Raw genomic sequence first — 12,277 nt, 5'->3', positions numbered from 1 at the left:
ATAAAAATATTTTTCTGTATTTTTAATTTTTTTCATAACAATGAAAGGCCCTCAGGAAAGAAGCAGGGAGACTGCCAGAGTATTTTCTTGACCAGATCAAGCTAGACCTACAGCATTTTCCTAACCAGATTAGGGTGCATAAACTTGATGCTGAAGTCACTAGGGAGAAGTGGAAGGATTTTTAGGCAAAAAGCAATATGATCAGATTAGCATTTCAGAAAGATCATTCTCCTGGCAGTCTGGTGGGTGAAATGGAGTAACTGTCTTTCGTCTTAATCACAATTCCAACTCAAAGATAAATAACAAAACTGGGAAGAATGTTTGTTACTATAATTCAGGATTGATATTTTTAAGTTATTAAAAGTTCACACAGATTGCTAAGAACTAGCACCAGCACTAGTCTTGAAAACAATGGGCAACTGGCCTGTAAAGCTCATTTCTAGAATGTATTAAATGTCTAATTAACACATAAAAACTCCAGCCTCGCTATCATATAAAGGCACAATAAATAACAATAATTAACTTGACCCATCCCAATAGTAAGGATGTGAAATAATAACTTCTCAGTGCTAGCAGGGATTAGGTGACGGCACTTACATTGAGGGTGTGATGGGTTCAACATTTCAGGAAGGGACTGTAGAAATATGCTGATACCATGTCAGGCATGGTGGCTCATGCCTGTAATCTCAGCACTTTGGGAGGCCAAGGCAAGTGGATCACTGGAGGTCAGGAGTTCGAGACCAGCCTGGCCAACATGGTGAAAGCCCGTCTCCACTAAAATACAAAAATTAGCTGGGCATGGTGGCACGGCCTGTAATCTCAGTTACTTGGGAGGCTGAGGCAAGAGGAGAATCCCTTGAACCCCGGAGGCGGAGGTTGCAGTGAGCCAAGATTACACCACTGCACTCCAGCCTAGGCGACAGAGAGAGATTCCGTCTCAAAAAAAAAAGAGAAAAGAAATATTCTTATACCATTTGATCTGATGACTCTATTTCTGGAAATTTATCAAACAGCTTATCAGGACATTATCCAATTTGTAAATAAAGACTTATATATAAAGTGTATTATTTATAATAGGACAAAAATCCCAAATGTCCCACAACCATGGCAATTTTACAACTATTAACAATATTTTGAGTTACACAAAAAGTCTAATTGATTGTTTTTATGATATACATAAGCATAAAATAAATCTTGGAAGGAAATATGCCAAAATGTGAATTGAGGCTATCATTAGTTGGTAGATTAAGTGTGACTTCCATTTCATAAAAATATTTTTCTGTATTTTTAATTTTTTTCATAACAATGAGAGGTAGGTTTAGTATAAATTCAGGAATTGTGGGTCTCATGATCAGTTGCTTCAAGAGAAATAATTGTCAGGGAGGCAACTTTGGGGCCCTATAAACAGAATTACACTTCATGAGCTGGCACATTCACAGCCTACCCTTAAGACCGGCCCTTAATGGAGTTGTGCCAACAGACACAGCACCTTCAGTGGACACTCCAGTAACGAAGATGGCTATAGCCAGAGGCTACTGCTACCTTGGCCTCTGGACTTTCATTGTTCAACCCACATAAATAATAATAGAATAACAATTTATCCTCTGCTGAGTTCCTACTATGTGCTAAGCAGTTTACCTGTTTAATCTCATTTAATCCTCCCAACACCTCTTCAAGAAAGGTATGTTCAACATTATTACCATTTTAGAGATCAAAGAACTGAGGCTTGGAAAGAGGAAATAACTGGCTGACACCCTCACATCTCATTTGTGTGTTTCCTTGCCTCTCTTGTTTTTTTCTCTTTTCCCCCTTTCATTTGGTCCAGCTCATCAATGCATATCTTGATTACTGAGCTGAAGACCACAAATCCAGTTTTCCATCTCTCTGAAAAACTTTTCATATCCTTTTTTTTTTTCTCAAAGTGAATATACCAGGCCACCTGGAGGCAGGCTTTCCTGAGAGCACCTCCCCCTTCCTTTTCCTGTTGGCTTTTAACTTTTGCCCGGGGGGCCACTTTCTCACTTGGTAGCGGTGGCCTCTTGTGCCTTTTTCTCCAAGATCACCCAGGTCAGTATGTGCCATTACTCTCAGTTCCCTGAAGGAGTGAGAAGCCAGGAGGGCATAGCATAGTTCTCTCTCTCCAGCTCTTTTCTCCTTGGTCCTAGCCCTCTACTCTTCAAGCCCTTTTGCTTGCTTCAGCTCCTGCTTCCTGTGCCATCTCTTCCCATCTTTTCTCTCTTCTCCTCCAATTCATTTCCTTGAACTCCATTTCTGCCTTTATACCCTTATCTTTATTATCATTTCCAAAAGCAAATACCAAATTCTTGTATTTGAAAAAAGACTGGCTGGGTGCTGTGGCTCACACCTGCAATCCCAGCACTTTGGAAGGCCAACGCGGGCAGATCACGAGGTCAGGAGTTCGAGGCCAGCCTGGCTAAGATGGTGAAACTCCGTCTCTACTAAAAATACAAAAAATAGCCGGGCATGGTGGTGTGCGCCTGTAGTCCCAGCTACTTGGGAGGCTGAGGTAGAAGAATTGCTTGAACCCAGGAGGTGGAGGTTGCATTGAGCCAAGATCGTGCCACTGCACTCCAACCTGGGGGACAGAGCAAGACTCCGTCTGAAAAAAAAAAACAAAAAAGGAGACTTTTTTTTTTTTTTAGTGCAGTGATTCCAAGAGTTGTTCATCAATGTGCAACCAACTAATGAGTGTTATGCCTCACAGTTCCCTTCTCCTAAGTTTTAGAGTTAGGGTGGTGGGTGGGAAGGTGATGATCACAGTGTAAACTAAAAATCCATACTGGGGATGGAGGCTGAGAGGAGGTTTCAGGGGCAAATGACCAGAACACTTCCTGCTGGAAAGAAGTGTAGAGAGGATTTTGGAAGACGGAGGGTTGACAGAGCCGGTAGCTGTTTCCTGTCCATTCATCTCCTAGGCTGAAGCTCCTGAGGGACTCACATCAGTTATCTTGCTGCTCCAGAAAGGTGGGAGATGGCAGTTTTCCCAAACTCTGGCCTCCCCAGATGTCTGCTCACCCTCATTCTCCTCCAGCTGCCCAAACTGGATTCAGGTAGGTCTATTTCTCTCTCTCTGGCTTGCATAGTTGAAATATCTCAATAAATGTGAAATAAACAATCCCACTTGGCTCTCCCTGGAGACCTCCACCGGATCCAAACTCAGCTGTCAAAGGAGAAGAGAGCACGGGGCACTACGCTTTGGCGGGAATCTGGTCCGCATCTGTCCGCAGTTCCCATATCCACATCCCGTCTCATCTCACTCGTTTTTCCGCAGCTCCCTTTGATGTCATTGGACCCCCGGAGCCCATCCTGGCCGTTGTGGGTGAGGACGCCGAGCTGCCCTGTCGCCTGTCCCCGAACGCGAGCGCCGAGCACCTGGAGCTGCGCTGGTTCCGAAAGAAGGTTTCGCCGGCGGTGCTGGTGCACAGGGACGGGCGAGAGCAGGAAGCCGAGCAGATGCCCGAGTACCGCGGGCGGGCGACGCTGGTCCAGGACGGCATCGCCGAGGGGCGCGTGGCCTTGAGAATCTGCGGCGTCAGAGTCTCTGACGACGGGGAGTACACGTGCTTTTTCAGGGAGGATGGAAGTTACGAAGAAGCCCTGGTGCATCTGAAGGTGGCTGGTGAGTAGACGGGCTTTGACTTTCTCCGACGACTCCCCTGCTGTATATACTTTCGTATGGATCAGCTACTTTGTAAACCATCAGATTCATTCTCAAAATCTCCTTTAGGTTGATGTCGCCGGGGAGGGACGACTATCTGGGCCGGAGGCGCGGTGGGGACGGGGGTGGGGGAGGTGGTGGGGGGCAGGTAAAAGAATTTACCGAGACAGTTGTAAAGGCAGATTTACTTTTAAAAGTATAAAAACACTTTGCGAGGAGGCAAAGGGCAGGATCAGCAAAAGAGAAACTGATTGCCAGGAAACAAAGGCTTGCTGGAGAATTTGTAGAATAGTTTTTATGCTGTCTGTTGAAGAGAGCTTCGTGCAGTATCTGTAAGGCAAAGGTTGCAGTGAGCTAACTTACAGGTGTTTGGTGATAGTTGGACACAGGAAGGATGACTGTGAGTTATTTGCACAGGAGGGCTGTGTACTGGACCATGAAGAAAGGCAGACTTGTAGCTTATCTGCCTTATCTCTTTGCTTTCCCCTGATTAGGACGCCACAGCTAGAAGGTACTGAAGGTCCTACAGTAGATCAGTGAGAAAGGGTTTTGAGTTGAACACGGAGAGGGCAGTGCAATGTCTTTATTGTAGAACTTTATTTCAATTATCTCCAGCCCTTTTTCAATAACAGGGTAAGCATTTCTTCATGAAATAATTAAATACGTGTAAGAGTTATGTAACAGTCTTTTATACAAGTATACCATAATTTACTTCGAGTCCCTGAATTGTACATTTAAATTGTATTTTTCACCATTACACACCTTATGGCTGTGGTGAGCATACCACACACTTTAAGGCTGGCTTATGGATTAGTTTCTAAAGACTGACATCCTAAGCTTAGAGAGCATGGCCATTTGTCACATTCCTGATTCATACAGAAAAGATTCTCTTCTTGTTCCCTTTTTTGTTTCAAGCCAGAACTCAAAGGGAAACAATAAAGAAAATAATAAGCTTTGAGGAGGAAAGTACGCATTGAGGTCTAACTTTTTCAATTCCTAGTGAATGACATCAAGCAAATCTCTTTCTGATTTTTACTGTAAAACTGAGGATGTTTTTATCTAAGATTATTTTTCAAGAATAAAATAGTCTGGGAGCAGTGGCCAACTCCTATAATCCCAGTTCTTTAGGAAGGAGAGGCAGAAGGATCTCGTGAGCCAAGAAGTTCAAGGTTACAGTGAGCTGATGGTTGCCACTGCATTCCAGCCTGGACAATAGAGTGAAACGCTGTCCAAAAAAAAAAAGAAAAAAAAAGGTGGGGTGTAGTGTCTCACACCTGTAATCCCAGCATTTTGGGAGGCCAAGGCAGGTGGATCACTTTTGATCAGGATATTCAAGACCAGCCTGGCCAACTTGGCGAAACCCCATCTCTACGAAAAAAAAAAAATTAGCTGGGACATACCTGTAATCCCAGCTACTCAAGGAAAATCACTTGAACCTGGGAGGCAGAGGTTGCAGTAAGCTGAGATTGCGCCACTGCACTCCAGCCTGGGTAACAGAGTGAGACTCATCTCAAAAAAAAAAAAAACAAAATAAAATAAAATTAGACAATATATGAGACATGACCTTGCCAATTCTAAAAAGATTATAGATGTATTAGATACTACACTGTGCCTTAAACTGATCTAAAACATATAATATACAAACATTACCTTTCACATATATATCATATATGCATGTATTATCTATATCTATATGCATATTATATATCCATATACATAGATATATATTCAAGTAAACATAAAGTTTGAAAAATACTTGGGTGAAATGTGGGTCCCTGCTTCACAACAGGGTCCCCCAGTTGCAGCATCATGTATAATTTAAATATTGACATTTTGCTTTTAGGGAAGAAGTATCTTAAAGGTTAATTATAAAAACCTAGAGATTTCATGGCATAAAACGTGTTACCTTTTATGAGTGGCAGACACTATTGAGAATCTGCTGAAAGTGGCAGCTCCTTCCATGAAAAGAATATACATTCTTGTATATACACACATTCTTGGAACATGGATTTTAACCAGTGGTTGTGGAAATGTGTTGAAGAGCTCTTTTACGCAACTCAGTTTTTCTGTGCCATGTGGAATTAGAGAAAAAAATAGGCTGAACACACAAGAAAAGCAGCTTTATGTTTATATATAGCAGGCCACAATTATGTGAGGGAAGATGAAGTTGAGACCATTTAAGAAAATTTCTAAATCAACATCATAGATAAAGAAAGCTTAAATTGTCAACTATAATCTCAGGTCAAAGAATCTCCAATCCTCTACTCAAGGATATTCCTCTGTTCATCCCAGTCCTAGTTCTCCTCCTCCCCACCAAAGCCTTCTCATAATGCTCTCAACCATAGAGCTATCAGCCAGCTCTGAGGCTCTCAACCTAGACCACTAACCCACCTCTGAGTTATTGGTCTTAGTGTTCCTGCTGGCTGGACAAGCACCCCCAAGTCTGTCCACCAAACTGCTGCAAACATTTCAAAGGCTTGATCCCAACAAAGCATCCCTCTCTGATAAGGTATATGAAATTCATTTTATTGGTACTTCAATTTCCTTTAAAAAAAAAAAAAAAAAAAACTTTTTTAGAAACCGCATTTCACTCTGTCACCTGGGCTGGAGTGCAGTGGTGCCATCACAGCTCACTGCAGCCTTGAACTCCTGAACTGAAGAAATCCTCCAACCTCAGCCTCCCAAGTAGCTAGGAATACAGGCAAGAACCACCATGCCCAAAGAGATGGGGTCTCATTATGTTGCCAAGGCTGTCTTGATCTCCTGGATTCAAGCAATCTTGCCTCAGCCTCCCAAAGTGCTGATATTACAGACAGAAACCACTGTGCCTGGCCCTCAGTTTCCTTGTGTATTGAAATATGGAGATGAGTTCTTCCCAGTACTAGTCCACTTGTGCCTTTCTCTCTCTCTCTCTCTCTCAAACTACGTACCTCTATGGTTATAAGGCTCTCAAAAGGGGTCCACTAAAACATTAATTCTCTCTCCATAGCTCTGGGCTCTGACCCTCACATCAGTATGCAAGTTCAAGAAAATGGAGAAATCTGGCTCGAGTGCACCTCAGTGGGATGGTACCCAGAGCCCCAAGTGCAGTGGAGAACTTCCAAGGGAGAGAAGTTTCCATCTACATCAGAGTCCAGGAATCCTGATGAAGAAGGTTTGTTCACTGTGGCTGCTTCAGTGATCATCAGAGACACTTCCGTGAAAAATGTGTCCTGCTACATCCAGAATCTCCTTCTTGGCCAGGAGAAGGAAGTAGAAATATTCATACCAGGTTAGTGGAACCAATGCTGCTGGATTCCTATGTTGACACAGCTTCAGAGCCATACCACCTGGGACACCTGCCCACATGTGACGTCATGGCAGAGTTGTCTACTTTCCCCACCTAAGCTCTTGTCCACTGACTTAAAGGAACCCCATCAACTTTATTAGAAGAGTTAAGATACTGAAGACATAAATCTACCTTGATCTCATATAAATTTCAGATTATTTATCTATTTAATTTTTGAGACAGTGTCTCACTCTGTTGCCCAGACTGAAGGGCAGCAGCAGAATGATCTCAGCTCACTGCAAGTTCCGCTTCCTAGGTTCAAGCGATTCTCCTGCCTCAGCTCCAGAACAGCTGGGATGACAAGTGCACACCACCATGCCCAACTAATTTTTTGTATTTTTAGCAAAGGCAGGGTTTCCCCATGTTCCCCAGGTTGGTCTTGAACTTCTGGCCTCAAGCAATCCACCTGCCTTGGCCTCCCAAAGTGCTGGGATTATAGGTGTGAGTCATTGCACCCAGCGAAATTCCAGATTTTCCATTTTAGGAGATCTAAGTGAGATAGAGAAGCTTTGTCCCTGGAGACCTTCCTGATCCAGAGCCTTCTCGCCTCAAGTAAACAAAAAGACTAAGTTGGCCGGGCGCGGTGGCTTATGCCTGTAATCCCAGCACTTTGGGAGGCCGATATGGGCGGACCACGAGGTCAAGAGATCGAGACCATCCTGGCTAACACGGTGAAACCCCACTTCTACTAAAAATACAAAAAAATTAGCCAGGCATGGTGGTGGGTACCTGTAGTCCCAGCTACTCGGGAGGCTGAGGCAGGAGAATGGCATGAACCTGGGAGGCAGAGCTTGCAGTGAGCTGAGATCGCGCCACTGCACTCCAGCCTGGGTGATAGAACGAGACTCTGTCTCAAAAAAAAAGACTAAGCTATTTTTCTACTTTTGCCATTTCCACCATACCCACTTCTCCCTCCCATCCCGTGCTAGAGTTCTGTCTAGGTTTCCAGGGTCCTCAGGAAAGCAAATCCTCTCATTATTCCCCAGATACTGTCTCTGGTTCAGGCAGGAACTTTCCTTATTCGTTGGTCAATGAGTCCCATTCTGTTACATACAGAGGCACATTTCCCTTTCCTTATTTACCTCCTTCATCCTCTTGGCTCCCATTGTGCACTGATACTTAAGGAGGAATTTCCATAATGACATGAATTTGTCCATTATATTTATTATTTCACAGATCCTGTCCTCAAATTACTCTTCATTTCTCTCTTTCTCTGCTGACTCCTGCTTGAAGTCAATTTTTTTCTGAAAATTTTAGAGTGGCATTGGAGTGACTATTTTTTTGCTATATGAGGGAGGAGAGTGGTCCAGGCCATCACCTGTTCCACCCTTCTTTGGAAACTGGAGAAAAGCCAGACTTGCTCAGTGTTTCTCAACTAATGTTCTTCTTGGGGATTTTGTTTTAGCTTCCTCCCTCCCAAGGCTGACTCCTTGGATAGTGGCTGTGGCTGTCATCCTGATGGTTCTAGGACTTCTCACCATTGGGTCCATATTTTTCACTTGGAGACTATACAACGAAAGATCCAGAGAGAGGAGGAATGAATTCAGCTCTAAAGGTACATCATAGAATCCACAAGGGCTACATGTCAGGAGTGCTTCAGAGGCAGGCTGGATCCAAGTCCTTTAGAATGACTTCCTTTAGGATGACAGGAAGATATCTGAGGCCGGGCATGGTGGCTCACACCTATAATCCCAGTAGTTTTGTAGGCCCAGGCAGGTGGATCACCTGAGGTCAGGAGTTCGAGATCAGCCTGGCCAACATGGCAAAACTCCATCTCGACTAAAAATACAAAAACTAGCCAGGCTTGGTGGTGGGTGCCTGTAATCCCAGCTACTTGGGAGGCTGAGGCAGGAGAATTGCTTGAACCTGGGAGGCAGAGGTTGCAGTAAGCCAAGATCGTGCCATTGCACTCTAGCCTGAGCAACAGAGTAAGACTCCATCTCAAAAAAGAAGAAGATACTTGATTCTAGAATTCTGAAAATTGGAAGGAATCATAAGGCTCCTGAAGTCACAGATGCCAATATGAAGAAGCACAGAGGTTTGGGGAATAGGCAGAGTCTAATCAAGATATCAGGCCTGATGTTTACTCACTACCCATCCTCAGACCCTACTCCCATTTTTAACTCAATTACCCAGTACCAATCTTATTATTAAAGATCTGAGGCCGGGTGCAGTGGCTCATGCCTGTAATCTTAGCACTTCGGGAGGCTGAGTGGGTGGATCACATGAGGTCAGGAGTTCAAGACCAGACTGGACAACATGGTGAAACCCCGTCTCTACTAAAAATACAACATTTACCCAGGATGGTGGCACACACCTGTAATCCCATCTACTCAGGAGGCTGAGGCGGCAGAATTGCTTGACCCTGGGAGGTGGAGGTTACAGTGAGCTGAGATTGCACCACTGCACTCCAGACTGGGTGACAGAAAGAGATTCTATCTAAAAAGAAAAAAAAAAATTCTGATCCCAAGCCAGTTCCAATATGTAGGAACTTCCGGCATCTTTCTTCAAAAACAAAGCAAAACAAAATCCTTGTTCTTGATTTATTGGCAATGCTTCAATATTCAAGTAGTCATGAATTAAACAGTTCCTCCTTTGTGTGTTTCCCACACGAGTTTTGTCCCCTCCTTTACATCCACTATACATTGAGGTATTTTTGTTTGTTTTCCAGAGAGACTTCTGGAAGAACTCAGTAAGTTCTGTCTTCTTGTTATTTCACCCACAGAGTTTTCTCTCTCTATTATATAACCTGTCAATGACTATCTTTCTCTTTTGTTGCAGAATGGAAAAAGGCTACATTGCATGCAGGTCAGTGGCTCTGAACTTCTCTAGGGCTCTGAGGCTCTATCCCCTAGGAATTCAAAGTGCTATGATACTTGGAAATGAAAACACTAACACACTTAAGTGATGAGGACAGGAAGGGAACCAGTGATGACAAATGGCCTCAACAGTTTCTGTGAGGCACACAGAGAACCCTCGGAAGATGGCCAGGAGACAAGCCCCTTCCAGTAGAGTCCCATTAGTCCCTAGGCACAGTCAGCTCTTACATCACCCTCTGGCTGCTGGTAAGGGGGGATTCTGTGGTAAATGGAGGCCCATGAGCAGGCCAAACATCTCCCCACCTCCAGGAGACCTGTCAACTCCTACAACAGTGCTCTGTTTCTTAGGAGAAGGAAAGACAGTCCTGCAACCTGTAATATTCACTGATGTCAGATCTGCTGTTTCTCTCCAGTTGATGTGACTCTGGACCCAGACACAGCTCATCCCCACCTCTTTCTTTATGAGGATTCAAAATCTGTTCGACTGGAAGATTCACGTCAGAAACTGCCTGAGAAACCAGAGAGATTTGACTCCTGGCCCTGTGTGTTGGGCCGTGAGACCTTCACCTCAGGAAGGCATTACTGGGAGGTGGAGGTGGGAGACAGGACTGACTGGGCAATCGGCGTGTGTAAGGAGAATGTGATGAAGAAAGGATTCGACCCCATGACTCCTGAGAATGGGTTCTGGGCTGTAGAGTTGTATGGAAATGGGTACTGGGCCCTCACTCCTCTCCGGACCCCTCTCCCATTGGCAGGGCCCCCACGCCAGGTTGGGATTTTCCTAGACTATGAATCAGGAGACATCTCCTTCTACAACATGAATGATGGATCTCATATCTATACTTTCTCCAACATCTCTTTCTCTGGCCCCCTCCGGCCCTTCTTTTGCCTATGGTCCTGTGGTAAAAAGCCCCTGACCATCTGCCCAATTGCTGATGGGCCTGAGGGGGTCACAGTCATTGCTAATGCCCAGGACCTTTCTAAGGAGATCCCATTGTCCCCCATAGGGGAGGACTGTGCCTCTGCAGATGCAGACACACTCCATTCTAAGCTAATCCCTACCCAACCCAGCCAAGGGGCACCTTAAGGAATATTCCAGCTCATCTGTTTTCCTTTCCTCTAACCCCTCTCCTCCATAGCCTTCTGAAGCTTCACCAGCCAGCTTCACCCAGCCTGTTTCTTCCTGTTGGGTGGTGATTAATTAATCCTGTGAAGGTTGCATTACTGCTGCTAGAAAAGGTGGGGACTGCACCTTCCGAATCTGTTTCTGTACCAATATTTGGGGGATGGAGGGGTGACTCAAACTGCTTCTTGTGTTCTCCTAATCCCTTAAGACTAGAACCTATAGGAAACTACTTGGAGCAAACTCAAAGGACAGATTAGGGATCGAGATCGGGTCAGGTTAGCATGGGGTTGTGGTTGAAATGTCTTGGTATCCAGGATAAGGGTATGTGGAAAAACAGGCTTTAGGCAAGTGGAAAATTCAAAATGTGCTGCGAAAGGACAATCTCAGGCTGAAATCCCATAAAGGAACTTGGAGGGAACATTATGATGGAGGGAAGTGAGGTGAACCCAGGCACATGATGAACACCTGGCTCACCCATAGAGTTTTCACAGCCTGTATCTCAAATTTTCTAAGCCATGTCCTATAGGATAGAGGAGACTGGCCCCACTTCTATGGGTGCTGAGCTCTGGAAAAGGGGGAGCAGAGAAGAACTGAGATGAGCAGGGATGAAGGGTCAGGCAGAAAGTGTGATAGAGGAGAGAATTTTTGACAAAACTCGAAAGTTGTTTGCACCGCTGTCCTTTGTGCCCTATTCCTTTCTCTGCGCCCTCCTGTTTCTCCCTTGCCTGGAGGTCATTCCACCCTCAGTTTGTTGACTCCACAAGTTTCCAGTTGTCCTCTTCTTTTTGTTATAGCATCTCTCCATTTCAAAGACATTCCTAGAAATCATCCTTCAGTGATATCATTACTTGATCAGCCACCATCTCAACCTTATGTCACCTCAGCCCTCATCTCAATGCCCAAACCCCTTACGCACACCTTCGGTTAGCTTTAACTGCCTGCATTTCCACACTGTGCACCTTTCACTGTTTCCCTACCCAGCTTTCCTACATGCTGCCTCTACTCGGGGTCCCCTGAATGCTGCATTATTGTGTTCAGTACAGCTGGACTGACTGCACCTGTGTATTTGCCCCTGAGCACTTTCCTGTATACATGTGGCTTGTCTTGTCAATGAACTCCAGGCTTACACCTTCCATTTCCATCGTATTCTCCATTTTCCAGGATAGATGTTGCTCATTGTCTTTACCTAATAAATAAATTTGTCTGATTGCTGAGAGCAGCCTCTTAACCTTTCTTTATGTGAACTGAAACAAAATAAAACATAGGGAAAGAAACTTGCATGGGAATGCAGCTGCCCAAAGCTTTGTCATTGTATGTGGTGTAAG

General features: G+C 44.6%; 1 protein-coding gene across 1 annotated transcript; it reads left to right on the top strand.

The window, feature by feature from the left end:
• Positions 1-2,952: 2,952 nt before the first annotated feature.
• BTN1A1 (butyrophilin subfamily 1 member A1) lies at positions 2,953-11,045 on the top strand. Its single transcript, XM_074038698.1, has 7 exons — positions 2,953-3,071; positions 3,293-3,640; positions 6,669-6,950; positions 8,413-8,562; positions 9,679-9,699; positions 9,789-9,815; positions 10,240-11,045. Exons 1-7 carry the CDS (start codon positions 2,993-2,995, stop codon positions 10,911-10,913), a joined length of 1,581 nt encoding a protein of 526 aa, XP_073894799.1. The 5' UTR covers positions 2,953-2,992; the 3' UTR covers positions 10,914-11,045.
• The last annotated feature ends 1,232 nt before the right edge of the window (positions 11,046-12,277 follow it).

This window comes from Macaca fascicularis, chromosome 4 (assembly GCF_037993035.2).
Source record: "Macaca fascicularis isolate 582-1 chromosome 4, T2T-MFA8v1.1".
In the NCBI taxonomy this organism is placed as follows: Eukaryota; Metazoa; Chordata; class Mammalia; order Primates; family Cercopithecidae; genus Macaca; species Macaca fascicularis.
Note: the sequence above shows the minus strand (reverse complement) of the source record. Positions and strands in the feature narration are given on the sequence as shown.